Here is a 19,669-nt window from a genome sequence, read left to right as displayed (position 1 = left end):
TTCACTATATTTTATGCTAAAAATGTACCTTTATTAAGGCTGTTTGAATGTTGGGTTTTTTTGTTTTGCTTGAGCTCAGAAGAGAAATCATTCAGTTTATGTACATAACTTATTCTTTAATAGTTAGTTAATTATTTTGGGATGCTTAAGTAAGACCTTGGAACCCCAGAGCTGACCTCTAAGCCATTGCAAGGAACAAGAGGAGAAAACACTGCGTCAAGGAGCAATAGACAAGGAGCTGGTCTTTGTAGGAGAGCATTTCTAGGCACAGAAGACTACTAGTACTCCCCTCACGAGGAAGAAATATTCCTCTACAAGACCTTTATGTGACAATGTGGGGTTCTGGCAGGAATAAGAACCTAAGAAGAAAACTGATCCTGCTTACATTAAGCTCTGACAAAAAAATTGAAGTTGGATTTGTCCCCTGATTTAGCTCACAGCACAATGCTGCATACTGCTTATTCAGCAATACCACAGGCTAATACTGTCACCCAAGTTCCCCTGTTCTCAAACCTCGTCCTCAATAGTCAGAAGGTCCCTACCCTGACAACTGATCCACTACAAAAAAAAAAACCAAACCATTAATTGCTGAATTATGTTGTATTACATAGATCTCATTCACTAATCTTCCACAGCATCCATGTGGTTGGCTTTAGTACACCTGTTCTTACTGATGTACATGAAATGCAGAGCAGAAAAAAAAAAAAAAACAAATCCAATCTGGCACACATTTATTATTTGATCTTCAACAGTTTCACTGACAGAGAAGCCTGGTAACTCTCTTTCTAGACTTGACGGAAGAAATACAACATTCACAGCTATTTAGATTTTGTCAGATAGATTTTTGATGCTTATGAACAGGAGCAGAAAAAAAGTTACTCCCAGTCAGTGCACTGAGAGAAAAACCTGGCTCAGCCCACCCAAGGTAATATTTGGAAAGTTTTGTTATTTAGAAAGCACATAAAAATAAACTTGCCTTCCAAAAAGATTCTGTTCCAGTAGATTTTTCCAACGTGATTTCCTCCAAGAAATATTAGATTTGACAAAATCAACATTGAAGTGCTAACAGATGCTAGGACAGCATGAAGTCGACGACGAATTCTTGGTGAGAAGAAACGCTCCTGAGGGATAAAACAAAAGGTATAGGTGAACTTAACAAACCCTCTGAGTTTTCAAGCAATGTTAGAAAAAGACATTGTAGTTACGACAAATAACTTTTATACAGAAGATCAAATCCTTATAGAATGGACCTCAAAGCTTTTAAAATACCTAGCACAACTCCCACCAATGCCATTTAAGTTTAGATAAGACTTCATAATAAAAAGCAGTGTTGAATCATACCTGAGGTTGGAAGAGACCTCTGGAGGCTACCTAGAAAGGTCATCAAAGCAGGTTCAGCTAAAGCAGTCTGCTCAGGACTGTGTCAAGCTGAGTTTTGAATATCTCCAATGATGGAAACTGCACAACCTCACTGGGCAACCTGTGAGAGTGTTCGACTACCCTCACAGTAAAAAAGCTTTTCTTACGTTTAAACGGAATTTCTTGTATTTCTTGTATTTCTCACCCTACAACTAGGTATTGTACACACAGATAGGATCTGCCCTGAGCCTTCTCTTCTCCAGGCTAAACAGTCCCAGCCCTCTCAGCCTCTCCTCTTACAGCAGATGCTGTAGCCCGTTCACCATCTTTGTGATCCTTTGCTGGACTCACTCCACATCTATCTTGTGCAGAGGAGCCCAGAACTGGACACATTTCTATATGCTCTGTATCTTAATTCCTTTCTTATTAAATATATTTCTTTATGAATTTTTGTTGATGGATGTAAACAGTAATAACATGTTTCCGGGGTGGATAATACTATCCAATAAGTATTAATATGGAGTAAAGTACTTCAGTATAAAACAAACAGCATCAAACAACTTCAGAAGTTATTAACTCTTTGATTGATTAAGAAGACTTCACTGAAAGATTCTCAAGTCAGATCAGAACTGATCATTGCAACAAATCTTAATAAACAGATACATCCATATAAAAAAAGATTTAAATACACATGCAATCCCCTTTTTTTTTTTTTCAGTGCAAATATTGCTGCTAACACTCAAGAAGTGTAAATATCTGTTGTAAAGTTTTGGATACTGTTGTTCTAATGATACAAATAAAGTAGGTGTTTCTCCACCATATACGAGTATACATTTTTCAGAATCCATATTTTGCATTATCACCTGAGGTGTGACTGCAGCATGAAGACTGCAAGAAGATGGTGAAAGAAGGATGAGAAAGTTTTAGCTTCCTCCAATATTCAGTTGTTAGAACAAATTTTAAAGAGCATTACAACACATCACAAGGAAATATTGTCTCATTACTGCATAAGGAAAAATGTCTTGTTCATTGTGGCCCCAGGTTGAAAGCCTCATTACATGGTGCCTGAATCTGCAAAATAATGCTTTGTGTGAAGTGATGAGCATTTGCCAGGGCATGGGAACTAAGCAAAATATCAGGAGCTGCTCAGTCCTCATGTCATGAACGTTGAAGTTGCAGAAAAAAAAAGTCTTTTGACTGCAGCATGAAAAAGAGCGAGCAGTAATTCATCTTTAATAGCTGCAGTCAGACCAGAATTTATGCTCGGATACCTGAAACAACATAAACACATGCTCAAAGCAGACCTAAAAATACAATCCTAGACAATTAAATTGCCAGTTTTGTAAGCATCAAAACAAATGTTTCAACTGCTAGATTATAAAGTGACAAAACTTCAAATAAATGACAGCTACAAGCATAAAACCACAATTTTATCATATTACTGCAACGTAGATCTCCGGTAAATTGAATGTTAGCCTCAGTCAGAACTATATCTAGTGTATGAGTCAGTCTGAGTCAGCACAAAAATGGGGATAGATAAGCTTCAAGGAAAAGTGCTCTCTATCAGGCTGTATACGCAGTACAGCAAGTCAGTCTTCCATACAACACTATGAAAAACATTCATGTATGAATACAGAGACTGAGATTTTTCTTTGAAAACTCTGGATCAAAACTAGGGCATTACAGGATAAGAGAATAGAAGATAATTACATAAACATTCACAGACATTGGTAGTTAGTGAAACAACTTTTTCCCTTTCTAGTACTTTGTATCTCCCAAGCTGCCCAAGGACTTCCAAAACATTCCCCTTCAGTTCATACACAGGTAGAGGATATCTTGAGTTTGTCTCCTCTTGAAATGCACATTATGAATGTGTGATCCCATATATGAAAAATGTATGCCTTTTCAGAATGCATAGGTGTATGCACACAGATAAAATGTTTGAAATCTTGCTATTAAATCCAGGTTAACAACCAAGTTTAAACAAGGAGCAGTTATGATCATGCTAGCTTGAACTTTGGTGTTAGGAGTCACCAAACTTTCTCTTTTCTTACACCATGCTAATTACTTCCAATTGAGCTGTATCTTATCTATAAAGCACAGTCTCTCATCAGATCTAACTTTAACTCTCCATTTGTCTATCAAGTTTATTCATCAACTCTATAGAGAAACAATTTTAATTAGGAAAGGGGAAAAAAAAAATCTTCTGGTAAAGCTGTAGAAAGAGTTAGAGATGGACAACCCATCAGACAGCTGGGGTTGGACTGCATTTTCCACCAAGGCACTTAGACCTGGTAAGTTCTAAGTTCTAAACTTCCATAGATATGTCAGTGATAAAAAGAGATCTAGGGAAAATATAGGCCCTCCCCAGAAGGAAACGGGGGACCTGGCTACCCGGGATATGGAGAAGGCTGAGGTTCTCAACGACTTCTTTGCCTCAGTCTTCACTGGCAAGAGCTCCAGCTGCACTGCCCAAGCCACAGAAGGCAAAGGCAGGGACTGGGAGAACGTAGAACTGGCCACTGTAGGAGAAGATCAGGTCCAAGACCATCTTAAGAACCTGAAGGTGGACAAGTCCATGGGACCTGATGAGGTGCATCCGCAGGTCCTGAGGGAGCTGGCAGATGAAGTTGCTAAGCCACTATCCATCATATTTCAGAAGTCGTGGCAATCTGGTGAAGTTCCCAATGACTGGAAAAGGGGAAACGTAGCCTCCATCTTTAAAAAGGGAAAAAAAGAAGACCCAGGGAACTACAGGCCAGTCAGCCTCACTTCTGTGCCCGGCAAGATCATGGAGTAGATCCTCCTGGTGACTATGCTAAGGCACATAAAAAATAAGGAGGTGATTGGTGACAGCCAACATGGCTTCACTAAGGGCAAATCCTGCCTGACTAATTTGGTGGCCTTCTATGACAAGGTTACAGCATTGATGGATATGGGAAGAGCAACTGACATGGCCTACCTGAACTTATCCAAAGCATTTGATACTGTCCCACATGACATCCTTGTCTCTAAACTGGAAAGACATGGTTTTGATGGATGGACCACTCAGTGGATAAGGAATTGGCTGGATGGTCGCACTCAAAGAGTTGTGGTCAACAGTTCAATGTCCAAGTGGAGGCCAGTGATGAGTGGTGTTCCTCAGGGGTCAGTACTGAGACCAGTGCTATTTAACATCTTTGTTGGTGACATGGACAGTGGGATTGAGTGCACCCGCAGCAAGTTTGGAGATGACACCAAGTTGTGTGGTGTTGTGGACACGCTGGAGGGAAGGGATGCCATCCAGAGGGACCTTGACAGGCTGGAGAGGTGGGCCTGTGAGAACCTCATGAAGTTCAACAAGGCAAAGAGCAAGGTCCTGCACGTGGGTCGGGGCAATCCCAAGCACAAGTACAGGCTGGGCAGAGAATGAATTGAGAGCAGCCCTGAGGAAAAGGACTTGGGAGTGCTGGTGGATGAGAAGCTCAACATGAGCCGGCAATGTGTGTTGGCAGCCCAGAAAGCCAATCGTATCCTGGGCTGCATCAAAAGCAGCATGGCCAGCAGGTCGAGGGAGGTGATTCTGCGCCTCTACTCTGCTCTCGTGAGACCCCACCTGGAATACTGTGTTCAGTTCTGGAGTCTCCAGCACAAGAAGGACATGGAGCTGCTGGAGCGGGTCCAGAGGAGGGCCACAAAGATGATCCGAGGGCTGGAGCACCTCTGCTATGAAGACAGGCTGAGAGAGTTGGGGCTGTTCAGCCTGGAGAAGAGAAGGCTCAGGGGTGATCTTAATGCAGCCTTCCAGTACTTATAGGGGGCCTACAGGAAAGTTGGAAAGGGACTTTTTGCAAGGGTATGTAGTGATAGGACAAGGGGCAATGGCTTTAAACTGAAAAAGGAGAGATTTAGATTAGATTTTTCACTCAGAGGGTGGTGAGGCAGTGGAACAGGTTGCCCAGAGACGTTGTAGATGCCCCATCCCTGGAAGTGTTCAAGGCCAAGTTGGATGAGGCTTTGGGCAACCTGGTATAGTGGAGGGTTTCCCTGCCCATGGCAGGGGGTTTGGAACTAGATGATCTTTGAGGTCCCTTCCAACTCTAACCATTCTATGATTCTATTATTCTAAGTTTATGAGGTCTGCCTGTTTTACAATCCATAGCAGTTTGATTAAGACAAAAAACATGAATAGCTAAAAAAGCTGTGTCACGTTTTAAAAATACCCCACAGTTACTAAATAAATAAATAAAACTGTCTCATATGATACATCACCCTCTACATAAGTGCTATACATTAAACAATACAAGCTAACTGTAGTACACACCATAAAAGCCTTTGATCATTTATAAGGTATAAGGAAGTAGTTTAAGACAGAAACAGTTTAGACAAACACTGAACCCTTTCTGGGTTTTGCTGTAGCTAATTTCCATTCACTTTGCTAGGTATTGATCCAAAAAGCAGTACACGTTTTCCTGAGAGTCTTGATGTCAGTGCAGCTTCTATCCAGTTGCAACGAAGGTAAAAAAAGAAAACCATTCTTTAAACATTTCGTGTTACCTAGAAAAAGTTAACTATGAAAGTACCTGAGCAGCTATTGTACTTGAATTAATACACTTGAAGCATTAATTTACTCATGGAAAAAAGAATGAGGATGGTCTAGATAATCTATAGTAACATTTGTGATTTAAACATGTACCAGCATGTGGATTTTTCTGAATATCATAGAATGGTTAGGGTTGGGTTTGAAGGGACCTCAAAGATCATCTAGTTCCAAACACCCTGCCATGGGAAGGGAAACCCTCCACTACACCAGGTTGCCCAAAGCCTCATCCAACTTGGCCTTGAACACTTCCAGGGATGGGGCATCCACAACTTCTCTGGGCAACCTGTTTCAGTGCCTCACCACCCTCTGAGTGAAAAATTTCTTCCTTATATCTAATATAAATCTCCCCTCTTTCAGTTTAAAGCCATTGCCCCTTGTCCTATCACTACATGCCCTTGTAAAAAGTCCCTCTCCAGCTTTCCTGTAGGCCCCCTATAAGTACTGGAAGGCTGCAATAAGATCACCCCGGAGCCTTCTCTTCTCCAGGCTGAACAGCCCCAACTCTCTCAGCCTGCCTTCATAGCAGAGGTGCTCCAGCCCTCGGATCATCTTTGTGGCCCTCCTCTGGACCCGCTCCAGCAGCTCCATGTCCTTCTTGTGTTGGGGACTTCAGAGCTGAACGCAGTATTCCAGGTGGGGTCTCATGAGAGCAGAGTAGAGGCGCAGAATCACCTCCCTCCACCTGCTGGCCGTGCTTCTTTTCATGCAGCCCAGGATACGATTGGCTTTCTGGGCTGCCAGTGCACATTGCCGGCTCATGTTGAGCTTCTCATCCACCAGCACTCCCAAGTCCTTTTCCTCAGGGCTGCTCTCAATCCATCCTCCGCCCAAATGGTTTTCATCAAAGCAAACAAAATGAAAAAAAAACCTCCACACCCACAACTCTTCATTATGCTATTTAACCCTTATAACAACATGTTCCATTTCAACAATACAAGCAGCTGCTACGGATTTCTGGTGTTTGTCTGGATGGTACTGCTGTCTATTCCTCTTTCCTCTTTTCCTGTTGGAAATATGGCTAGAAGATAGCAAAAGAGCACCTAGTGTTAAAATGACAATGAATCTGTGGCTGCCTGGCTGAAACCCTTACATTTGCATCCTTCCTCAATGCTCCATCTTACTTGTAATCTCGCCTCAATACTCCATCATAATTTACTTTTAGTAATCCCCAGCACCCCCACCTCCCCACACACTGTGAAATAAATGGACTGTAGCATTTAAACTACACAAAAAAAATAGACATATTGTCAAGATACTCAGTCCAAAGGCATGTGGCATGACGTAGGAGGTGACTTAAAAAGGTTGGCTCAGGCAACCTTTCCTGGAACTGAATGGAATTTGGGTTAATATTCCTATCCAATTCCTGCTGTAAATGAAGATCAGACTCAGATGTTTTTATCAGATGTGGGGAAAAACCTCTCTCTGCACATTGTTGTGTCTAGCAAAATTGGCTACCATCAGATCTCTCTCAACTGGGCCTCCTCAGTCATCTTACAAAAATAAATGATACTATCATGTAGTGGGGTACCATGAAAAGTAAATCTCTGTATCTGTTTGAGAGGGGTGGAAGATGACAGGCGTGAAAAGGATGTGCAGAGCCCAAACATTCCCATTCCTAAATCCGTTTCCTGTTACACATGCATGTCACATTTAGCCTCTAAGTGAAAACCAAGCCAGAAATAGGAAGCTTGTATAATGGTTGTTTCTTGAGAAAGACAGCTTATGACAGACAAAACGCACCAGAATAGATCATTTAGATCAGAATTAAGAATCAAGTTAAAGGATACGGTGGAAATTTGAAGTCAGAAAGGATGTGAGAGAAAAATACTGGTTTCTTTTGCTTCGCAAGGTAATTACACCATTAGGAGTGCAAAACAAACAAACGTCGCAGAAGAAGAAATGGCTTCAGACAGCAGAGCATCATTTAAAAAACTCCTCTCTAAGGCGAGTTAGAGCTAATCAACAACAAATTTGCATTTTCTCTGATTTACAGGACTGTGTACAACGATATTACTGAATAGCATGGAGAGATGAAACTGAGGGTCCAAAAGTGTTTTTCCTAAATGTGTTTATATCTCCTAGCTAGCCTACAACAGAGAAAATACTCTGGGGAATAATGACCAACGTAAGTCAACCACCCTCCCATATGGAAGTTGAGGAGACACTCAAGCTCAAATCCTGTGCAGCAGTCAAAACTAGGCAGTCCTATACAAAATGTCATGCTGAAGTCTTCTTTTACAGAAATATATCCCTCAGTATTTTATCAGGGACCCAACCTTACAGCAATCATTCTTAATTTTTTTTTAGCAATAGTGGTGGCACCATAATGATTTGGCATGTCCCAAATGCTCATTATTCAAAGGGTTGCTGAATCCATTTACAGTAGCTTGCTCTGGGAGCAGGTCACGTGCATCATGCTGTTTTAAGGAGGGCTCAGGAACTGGGATGCATGTTTTCCACCATGCTGCAAACCTAGTCGGATGACAGGGTTACATGGGGCAAGACTTCTCCCCTGACAGATATTAGCTGGTAACTTCTTGGCAAGTGATAAGAAGATGGGAAGTATCTATGCGTGCTGCATTTGTGACGCATCTCATTTATATAGCTACTCTGGGATAGATTAAAGTGAACTTCTACATAAAGTTGGTGACATTATCAAGCTTGCTTATACTAAAAATACTTTAACAAGTCCCATGCAAGGGAATTAAATTTGTTGCAATTTAAACAAGCATCCATCTTCATGGAGTAAAACAGAGATTCACAACATTTATTTATTTCTCAACTACCCTTCCAGAGACTTGATAATTCAAGCACATGGCAAAATAAGGGCGTGTAGTAAAATTGGAGAAGCAGTTGAAAATTTCTTATGGGAACATACGCACTGTGGAATAAGACTGTCAGATACTATGGCCAGAGTGACATGAAACATGTGCTTGATACTACAAACTGCAACACTACAGATTACAGTATTCTATTTTCATCTGACTTTGGTTTTTAAAGGGTCAAAATAATCTAGTAAGATTTTTAGAAGAGTTGTCTTTTTTTAAACATATAATATTTAATTACTATCTGTTCTACAGATTTCATCCTCTCTCACTTTAACCTATCGGCCAACCTACCCATAATAATTTTAAAATAAGATACACAAACTGTGTTATTTGTTCTGTTGAAGAAATCAAGCAAATTAACTACCATGAATATAACACCTAGTTCTGCATTACCTTTCACTGCCTCTCCCACCATATGAGAGGCAAGTATAAGTGTTTATTCAAGCTCCATCCTTTCAATTTCCTGAAGGTTTTTACTAGAGAAGCGATGCTTAAGAGCTAATGTAATGTTGACTCATCTTTACACCACAAAAATAAAATGAAATATTCTTTGCAATCACCTGTTATACAGGGTTTACAAGGATTCTTGTGGGGAGGGGACAGATGGGGAAAACGTTTGTGGGTAAAGTCACTGCAGTATGGGAAGTGGCACAGGTGGTGCCATTACGAGTATCAGGAAAATACTCCGATAAAAACTCAAATCACTTGCTGGGGTTCCTTTGACCAGTGCAATTTAAGGATCTCAACTTTGGTTTTCACCCCCATTGCATCACAGCTGAAGAGTAAAGCCTGAACTTGTTTACTTCTCTATAGAAGCAATGGAGACTACCCAGTCAAACTTAAAAGTGCTTCTAAGTGCTTTCTTTTAGAAAACATTCTTAGATAAATGATAGGCCAACTCTTCAATGTCTATCCCTGAACCCTGGTAATCACCCCATGACTACCAGAGTGAACACCTCAACGCATCCCTTGAATCTGGGTCATCCGCAATGCAGGCATTCGCCAAAAATAACAGGACAGCATAAAAACAAGCACACGGGTGAAAAGCTGAAAGAGAGCGAGGAGCAGATGGGACGGTGGGAAGGGAAGCGACACATCCTAACTAACAGTTACCAGCTATTTTATCTATCTGCAGTTAGGCACACTGAAAATGGAGGACAGGGTGTGACTGAGCAGCTGGGGGAGCAGATGGGACGGAGGAAAGGCTGAAAATTGTGACAAAGCGCTGCCAAACAGAACGTCAATTTATTTAACTTTAAAAGTGAGCAGTAGAAATGAAGATGGGTTGGGTCCAAGCAGCAGAGCAGCTTCTAAAAATATTTGTTAATACACATTGTCAATGGGTAATAGTGACAAAAGTGTGTTTGGGAGACTGCAGGAATGAAGGGAGGGACTACATGTGCTCATTAATGTTGATAGAAGCTAGGCTTGAAGAGCAGCAGGAGCAAGGGAAAGGCAGCTGATGAGAGGCAGACATGTCAATATAATACCTACTCCTGCACTCTGAAGCTGAGACACAGATGTTGAATAGGATAAGAGCAGAGACTGTATCGGAGAACAGAAAAGCAACAAAAATTGAATACACACATGAAATATCCATTTATGAAATAATCTAAAAGAAATTGTGGAATCCCCATAGCTATAACAGTAACAAGATAAGGAACCAGTCTGCAAGCAAAAGGTGAACGAGATGTTCTATCAGATCTTATCCATCAACAACTGCCACACCAAACAGAAGAACAAATTTAATTTTCCATCAACATATACCATACCGTTCAGCAATCACGGCAATCATTCCTGTTTGCTCTGTTCTTCATCTAACTCTAAGCCAGAACCAGTCCCCTTTACTTTACTTTGCTCTATTTTTCTGGCATTTTATTTCTCTTGCAGTCATTCCCTCCCTTTTCCCCAAGCTGAACTGTGGCCTGAGGTCATCTCCTGTTTCTTTTCAAGGTATATAATTTCCTTCCAAAGCAAAGGTAAAAAATAGCTCCTGAAAGGTTCGCACATGAAGGTGGGAACTGACATTTTTCCAAGAGACAGGATGATGCAAATGATCTGTAATTCCCTACATCACTCCTATAAAAAGAGGACCACACAATTAAAATCAAGCAGCTGTTAGTTAAGATCTATTTTCACAAATAGAACTTGTTTCTGAATTTAGGAATAAATGCTATATATAGTATTTGAGAAGATACTCATCTTCTCTATTGATGTCTTACTAAACACTCACTCAACAAAATGCTGTCTTGCACTAGCATCAGTTCATTTTTAGATTTTCCAAAAGATCTACATTTATAGCATCTCTCAGCAAACAGCCAACCCCTCCTTCTGTTTGAAGAAAGCTTCCTACCAGCTCGTATGTATGCACTACACTTACAGATGCATGTGTGAAAGTTTGACACACACAGAAGTAAATTTCTGTACTTGCTCCTACACTTACTCTTCGCCCTCAAAGAACCTGCCCAAACAATTTTTGTTTTAAAAAATGGCAGCTTGTGAAAAGTGCAAAATGAACAGCATTGAAACACACCATCCTCTTCTCTGTTTTATGTTTAAAGCAGGGACTTTAATCAAATAACAGCAGTGTACATACTCCTATAAACGTGTCTCAGCTCTCATCAAGGACCTGGACAGGTTGAGAGTGCCATGCACTCTCCCCTGTGTCCAGATCCTTCACATTCTTATTTTTGTTCTTCTGGTTCCCATTCTGGTTCTCTCAGTTCTCTCATCCACATTTTAAACATTTTTACCTTTTAAATTGTAATCAAATTGGGAAAGGATCTAACTTCACCAATCGCTAGTGCTGCATTTTGGTCCTTCCCTTATAGTCCTTCTGCACTTCCACTGTGAAACTGTCAACAAATAAATAATATACAGTAATAATCCCCATGGAAACATCTGATAAACACTCTCAGCAAATACAGACCTCGCTTTCTCTGAGGCAAGTTTCTGTAGTTCAAGGCACAGCAGAAAAACAAGAGTGTGACCACTCCTCAACACTTAAACTTGTATTTCCGTAACTGCTGACATCTGTCGTCTGGACTAATTTTTGAGGTGAACAACAAAGAGAGGCTGCATTCACGTAAGAGTAACAAAGAAGTGCATAACCAGCATCACTCTGCCTTGTTTTCACCCCGTAGCATGATCTACTTGCTTTTCAAACTGCATTATGGCCTGAGCACCAGAAAACTGCCTGATGTCTCCAAAACATAAGAGAAAGTAAATGATGCTGGTAGGTGGGAGAAACATTTTTTTGTTATGACAACTGAACAGCTACGCATGGGGCTTCCCAGCCGACACTGTGGTCTGAAGCAGAGCAGTAATCATCTGGTTAAGGAGAGATGGAAATTCCCAACAGTTTCTCCACTGCTGGCATCAAAAATAGTATTTCTTGCACAGCTTTGAGAAAAAAAAAAATGCTTGTACTCAAAAGGTTGGAAGTGATAGAATGTTATCTCTGAAATCTTACTGCAGCCACTTTTGTCATTCACTGTATAAAAGCCTGTATCATATCGCATATGCTTGTCCCTGACACAAAACAACACCTACTAGATTTTCAGTCTTTGTTACTGAGTCTGAGGCAAGAAGTTCCCTCAGTAAAGAAAACCAGAGTCAGAGTGCACGCGTGTGTCTCTGTGCGTGCATTTTTAGCAGGGCTCTCAAAATGTTTTGGGATGCACTTCCACGAAGACAAATGAACCCTTACAAGAGGATGGTGGAGAAGACAGAAAAAATAAAATCAAGCAAAAGCAGAAATGCGGCACGAATTACTTGACTCAGAATTATTGTTGGCAAAGCTAAAAGTCAGTGGAAGAAACCCAGGATGCATTAGCCAGCCCATATTCACCTTTGATTTGTCATTCAGCAGTTCAGTACAAAACAGCACCTGAATAACTCAGCTTGCTGCTTCTAGGTACCATAGACAAAGACCAGTTGTCACAAGTCTGCCCTGGCTAATGTTCACATCTAGGAAAAGGAGTTTCCATTGATTTTGAGTCAGAGTTTATCTACTTTGGATAGTAGAGATTTCTGTTTAGAGCAATGACATGGCTGAACTCAAGGGTGGGGAGTGGGGGGTAAGCCTCATCCGCTGGTCTAGATTTTGACATTATGGGTGATACCTTTATCTCAAAAAACAATTCTGCACTAGGGAGTAGGAGTATGATTAAGGGACTTCGTTCAACTACCCCACCTTACATTCTTACCAATTCTTAGAAAGTGAAGTGACAAACCCAGCAGAAGTCTACAGCGAGCACATAAAAAGGTTATGAAGAAAGTATCCTTGGCAATGCTTGCCACTTAAATGAATCACCATGTTGCAATAAAAATATGTATGAATTACACAAAACCATTAGTAAAAAATAAAAGCCCAGACAGGCCTGACATTAGTAAACCAATAATATAAATACTCTTTCCACCAAATGAAGCAAAACAAAGATCAAAGCCTAGTGTGTGCTGCAGAACAGCTGAGAACAGTCTTAATTTGTTATAGAGATCTTATTAAAGATCTAACCTTGCAAGGTGATCAACGAACATACTTCCCTTGAACAAGTTCCTAATGTTTGGTCAGATCTTGCCCCTGCCAGCTGCAGAAGGAAGATTTACAGTTATCTCACAGCAGTTTTAAGTCAATTATACTTGCAAAAAGAAATTCTATCATTAAAGGAGATAATTATATATGCGTTCAATGATATATAGGACATGGCTGTGAAATTCACAGGAACCTTTATGTTGCCTAGGTTGAATTTGGGCCCTAACATAGGGCTGTGTAATTACTGCAGCAGAACTCAGTTGGTTTCTTCATCTCACTGAATTTAATACACAGGTTCAGATCACTACTCCATACTGCTTATGTGTATTTGCAAGGGGGAGGTTCCAAGCAGTTGAGCTCCTCCTCTTCCACTTCCTTTCCTTGGCTTTTGTCTCTTACACTGTACTGCTTTGGGTGCTACTCAGTTCCTCTCCATGAGACAAATCATCTAGTAACAAAATAACCAGAGGAAGTAAAGCTTTCTGCTGGGGTAAGGTGCTAGGTCAGTTCAGCAAAGATTCCAGCAGGAAGGTGTGCAGAGGAGGAAGTGGTAAGACTGCAAGGAAGGGAGGAAAGGGAAATTAAACCTTCCCCCCTTCAACAGCAGTGAGCTGTTAGATCAGCTTAATTCCCTGTTGAACCACAGCCCTGGGGTTGGGCTCACCAGTCAGTACCTTTCCATGCTCCACACCAGACCACACTGTCTGCAGGATCACTGCATAATGCGTAACTTATTATGAATAACAGTAGTAATTGTAATGGACCTAGCAGAAGAAACAGGGTAAAACGAAATTAAACAGAGGAGGAAAAAAGAAAAAGCCTTGCCACATCTAACTTTTTGAAAGACATCTAAAATTCTGTTCTCTGCGAAGCCAAGAATGCCAATTATCATTGACCACATCTTTGGTACTCAAAACAATGGTGATATTTGAACTGTAGAGACAAACGTATGGAGTTTGTTCTTCTGTAGAAAAAAAAAATAAACCTAACACATTAACCAAATCTAATCTGATACACTAACAAAAACCATGGACATCTGTCCTGGTTTTAGCTGGGACCGGGTTAGCTCTTCTTTTTAAGTACTCTCTCTCTCTCTCTGCCCCTCTCTATTTCGGGGCCTCGTGTTCATCCGGGATTGCAGCTTTGGGACGAGACGGGCTTCGCATACGAGGGGGTGGTGAGCATCTACGCTGTGTATTAAATCATCTGTATTAAATTATTCTTATCTCAAACCACGGGTTTCCCGTTTCTTCCTTAATTCTCTCCCTCATTCCTGGGGGTGGGGGAGGGGGAGTGACCGGCTGTGTGGGAGGGTCAGCCTAACCCACGACAACATCATACAAAGTATTTCCCCTTTTGCAAAGTGGGGTTGGGGAGGCAATTACAGTGTACTGAAACAGACTTAATTCGTGCACCTCATTAAAGCCATAAATGAAAATACAGAAATCAAGGTATTTTACACTTCAAAAAACCAAAACACTTACAAGGATAGTACAAATTACTTTAAAACAAGCCACGCTTAAAATTAGTTGCTTTCTCAAATGGAATTGTTTATGGTGTATTTCGTTTCTTACTAAATAAAGCTAGAAATAAGATCTTAAACTAGAAAATCATCATAGTATGATTTTTAGAAGAGAGATCTTGATGTCTCAGTTTAAAGAATTCTTACTAGACTGAATGACATGTTTTCACTTTATGAAAGAACTAAGATAAATGTTGCTGTTCAACTGAGATTAAAACATTAATTTTAACAATCTGCCAACTTCACTCCCTTTGCTACGTCTTCTCTTGGATGATTTCCAAATATTTCTTTTTCAAAAATCCATTGACTTAAAGATGTTGTCAGCTATTCTAAGGTTTAAATCATTCTAAATCTATTTTTCTACCAAGATCTAATTTCTTGTATAGATCTATATCTTGTTTTCTTTAAGGAAAAAATTAAACCAGCAGAAGGATGATAGTCATTAGCATTTTCTTTCAGAAATCTGACATGTTATTTATTAAAAGTCAATACAAATTCTGGCATTGATTTTGAATAAGTTACTACTGGAGTCTCTGTTTATCTGTAAGAAATTAATACAGAATCAGTGAAACAAAGCACTACTTTGCTCAGTACAGGTCTAAATATCTCCTGAAAAAGTAAAAAAAAAAAAAAAAAAGAATGATAAAAACACAACAAAACTTCTCCAGCTTAATATAAAGTTCCCAGACATGTCCTAGCTTATGATGCACAGCATTTATTGCTGTTTTATAGAAAAGACAATATTACTTAATTAAGCTCTAATTTACTGATATCTAACAAGTAATCTCTAGGGGAAAAAAAGATACGTAGATAACTTCTCACAACACAACGCACTGAAACATGAAAGTACAGAGTAGTGTAAGCTGAAAAGTACATAAGAAGGAGTACCAGCCCTTTTAGAGCTGAAATCAGGAAGCTAGGCACTGGTTTGCAACAAGGACAAATGAAAAACTTCAGATCCAATTTTTTGGGTGAGGAAGTATACTCTTTTCAGTAAATATTTGTGTATATGCTGATTTTACTTCCCACAAAAAAATGCCCATGCTTCTTTGTTCGTTCTAGTTCAATATGCCTGAGATGACATTTCAAACCTGTCAGACTGCTACAAAAGTGTTATTTACCTATATTGTGCTAGGTTTCAAGTGCTGAGATTTAAATGACCACAATAGCTGCATAAATATAGGGTCCAATTCTTTTTATATAATCTTAGTCAGCACAAGGATATAGTGAAGGATGAGATTCAAATGTGCTTTATTTAGATTTCTGAATCTTTCTTTTGCAAGAGAATTGAGACAACATGGGGGGGGGAACAGGGAAGCAGTTTCGATATAATTCTTCTTATTCTTTGTGATCAATTTAATTTTTAAAATAGAGCAGAATTAAAATTCAACTTATTCTTCAAGATTTTCTTTAAATGTTACTAATTAAACACCACCTGCTCAACTGAATTATGTAATTCAACTGTAACAACAATATGTAAGGAGGTTTGGTAAATCGAATGGGTCAAAAAAAGCATAAACCTGTGCTTTGCATTTTTTCAGAAACTCATCTGCTACTCTGGGGAGAAAAATTAACCTTCCTTTCCAAAAATAGCCTTCAAGAGCCAAGACAGCAAGTGAATGAAGCACAAGAATGCAACAGGTGAAATGTAAGTGAAAAAACCATCCCCCAGAACAGAGCTCTCAACGCCATGGTGACTAGGCTTGCAGCACACCTCTAGCTGAGAGAGGATTATGGGAATGCTTCCAAAAGCCAGATTACAAGGGAAAAAAAGGAAATTTATACAAGGCATTAAGGAATTTGCAGTTCATTTTAAATGTAAGTGATACTTCTTAGAGAATATCACCCCTTAGAGAATTACCCCTCTCCTTGATAAGGAAGAGTCAAAGTCCAACTGTTCATCTGAGCCCCAGTCTCAGCGTTCAAGAAAATGGGAGTTTGTCAGAAGAGTGAGGAGAGAGCAATGAAGGGTAGTTTGCAAAGACTGTAGCTCATGTCATTGTAGAGAAACCTTCAAGGAACAAGGCAAAGCATGACTCAGCCATAACCAAATGCACCAAGATCTGCCTAATGCACTAATTCAGACACCAAAAATATTCATACTAAAAATGCTGGCTTCAAAAATATTTCAGAGAAAGATGTGAAAGTGTCTTCTAAGGAAGGTCTACAGCCATGTTTCCAAACAGAAATGGAAAACGAGGGACACATGGAATACATTGGATAGGCCTTTAAAAACACTGGATGAAAACAATGGGGAGGAAAGGGGTAAAATGCACTTGGTTCATTGTGAGGGAGTTAATTTATAAAAACAGAAACCTACTGCCAGCATCACTTAACTGTAATTAGAACTAAGTGTTAGAAATTAATCCAAGAAATATAACCCCACCTTTATAATGCCACATCCTTATCATTTCTATGGTATATAATTCCTTAAGAGTTCTTTTAAAATTTCTAATACAGTGGCATCAGATACAAAAAGCCCCTACACTTATTATTTCCTCATACAGCTGGATGCCTAAAGAACTATGTTGTCTTCCAGTCCAGAGACAAACGTATGCAGCCGGTCAGATGGTGAAGCTCAGTTTCACCCTAGAGGGAGAATTAATAGATCTGATAAACTCATTCTCTAGGAAGGAAAAAAGCTGCTTCCAGACTGTCACTGAATTTGCAGTGATGGACAGTTGGATAATATAAGGTAGCACTGGCTGGTTTTGGCTACAAAATTACTTAGCTGTATCATCACACATGGGATGCCACACCAGTGAAAATTGAGACGAGTGGGATAGAGAACAAGCATAATTACTTGAGCATCAGGACTTCATCATGCTGCAGAGCAAGTCACCACCACCACAACATTATGTAGGAGTACGAATTCGGTGCACTTAACACTATTAAAGAAGCAAGACAGAAATTATTTATTCTCACAAACAGTTATTAGAAGATTTGAGATTTAATAGTGAGCAAACCTGCAGACTAAAATAACCATCAAAATTAAAACAGTGCTTTTAGCATATGATTGCAGGCCAAAGACAATTTTGTCCTTTGGAAATGACAGTGTGAAGGTCAAAATTATAAGTAAAGTGAAAATATCAGCGGTTTTCAAAGTAAAACACTACTTTCTTTACTTGGCTCTTTAGTGGCACAAGATTTCCCAGTGTAAGCTTGTTCCCAGATGCAAGCAGCTGCTACACATGCATTTGTCCAGGAAACACATGGTTAGAAATACACACTCCTAATTTTAGTAAAGATGAATATTTTAAGGCCATCCTGAGTGAAATCAGAATACCAATGTTAAAACTGGCTTCTGTTCAGCCATATACAATGTGACAAGCAGTTGCTTACTCCAGGACTGCAGAGGAAGCTTTTAAGACTATGCATATCTCAGTGTTTGCTTTGCTGATACTTTGCAAAATTCTAGTTATGTGGCTTACGTCAAATACTGGAGGGTAGGGAAGGGAATGCTAATTCTTTTATCAGTCATCCACAACTTTTAATCTAGATTAAACCAAGCTAGTAACCAGGAACTTCAGACGAGCACGGAGCCAGGAAACAAGAACATGAAATGAGAGATTCAACTTACAATTAAGTCTTGAATAACTGAGATAGAAAGTATCCTCTTGACGCCATTTTCCACAATTACTCCAAGACAATTAAATGCGCCCCAGTACCACAGATAACTCTGTCCTCCATGCCAATAGCTTACAAAAGCAAAAGTGAGGGCTGTGGAAAAGAGCATTCCCAGCAGACTGGACTGAGATCCTCCCATAGGAACATAAATGTACCTGCAGGTGAAATGACAGATAAGCAACGTTATTAGAGATTTCACCTAAATCTCTGAAAAAAACCACTACATAATAAAGTTGTTATTTTGTCGCATAAAAAAAGAATTTGAATAATTACCTGACATTCTCTATTTACAGATTTTGCCCTAGTTTCTGCAAAGCCGTAGATCACTTCATGAAACATGTATATATACCATTTGGCAAAAAGACAATATTGTGGTCTCGGGAACTCTGCATTAGGCAAATGTATAGCATAAATTATAATCTTAAAATTGCAAAAGACAAATGTTTAGGTTTTTTAAACTGCAGTGGTTGCGAGTCAATTTATATACACAGAAATTACACGTAATCTTCATGTGAATTTAAATTATAAGAGACTTAAGAAAAATTGAAATATATAAAGTCATATATAGTCATAATTCATGGCATGTTTTCCATTTGTCAGAAGTGTAAACATGCTTTATTTTTAAAAGCTCGTGATTCCTTTCTTTTTAAATCTTTCATTAAAAATTATATGAACTGAAAATATTTGCTGCCTGGTTCTCATGTTATAGTCTCAGGATCATGTCTGTCTAATGACCTTCAGAGCACATGTACCAAAAAAGCCCCGAAACCTATATGAAGTACCCTGCATGCAATTATATTCTGTATTTAAACTGAATCCAGGAGTCAGAACCTTAGTCTTTAATTGACACTTACAAGCATCCAGAAAGCAGTGCTCGTTCAGTAAAAATACCAGGAGCAATGGGATTCTGAAAGCCGACACTGTTTTCTAGGTCACTTCATGTCCTTCCTGCCTAGAGAGCTACATCCACTCCTGGCATTTTGTGAGTAAGGCATGGCCACCCGCCAGCCTTTATCTGAAAAAGTCGCACTATTTCTGTCAACGCTTTGAAGAAGCTCATCAGGCAACAGAGTCACCATCCAGCTCCTGGGTACCGGCGAGAAGATGTGGTACATGAGAACTGCCAATGATAGTTCTCCTCAGCTGTCATTCCTTCGGCATGAGGCACTGTACTCATATTTGAGACTATTCCTATTTGCTAAGATAATTAAAGGAAA

At 39.7% G+C, this 19,669-nt stretch overlaps 1 protein-coding gene across 1 annotated transcript in view; it reads right to left on the bottom strand.

The window, feature by feature from the left end:
- The window catches only part of HHAT (hedgehog acyltransferase), a 170,529-nt gene that overhangs the window by 64,988 nt on the left and 85,872 nt on the right, over positions 1-19,669 (bottom strand). Inside the window, exons 9-10 of the mRNA XM_086629128.1 lie at positions 18,406-18,607; positions 977-1,121 (exon numbers count right to left, since the gene is read on the bottom strand). Coding sequence (XP_086485254.1) covers positions 977-1,121; positions 18,406-18,607 — 347 coding nt within the window. The remainder of the gene's footprint in view (positions 1-976; positions 1,122-18,405; positions 18,608-19,669) is intronic.

This window comes from Tauraco erythrolophus, chromosome 2 (assembly GCF_009769465.1).
Source record: "Tauraco erythrolophus isolate bTauEry1 chromosome 2, bTauEry1.pri, whole genome shotgun sequence".
NCBI lineage: Eukaryota > Metazoa > Chordata > Aves > Musophagiformes > Musophagidae > Tauraco > Tauraco erythrolophus.
Note: the sequence above shows the minus strand (reverse complement) of the source record. Positions and strands in the feature narration are given on the sequence as shown.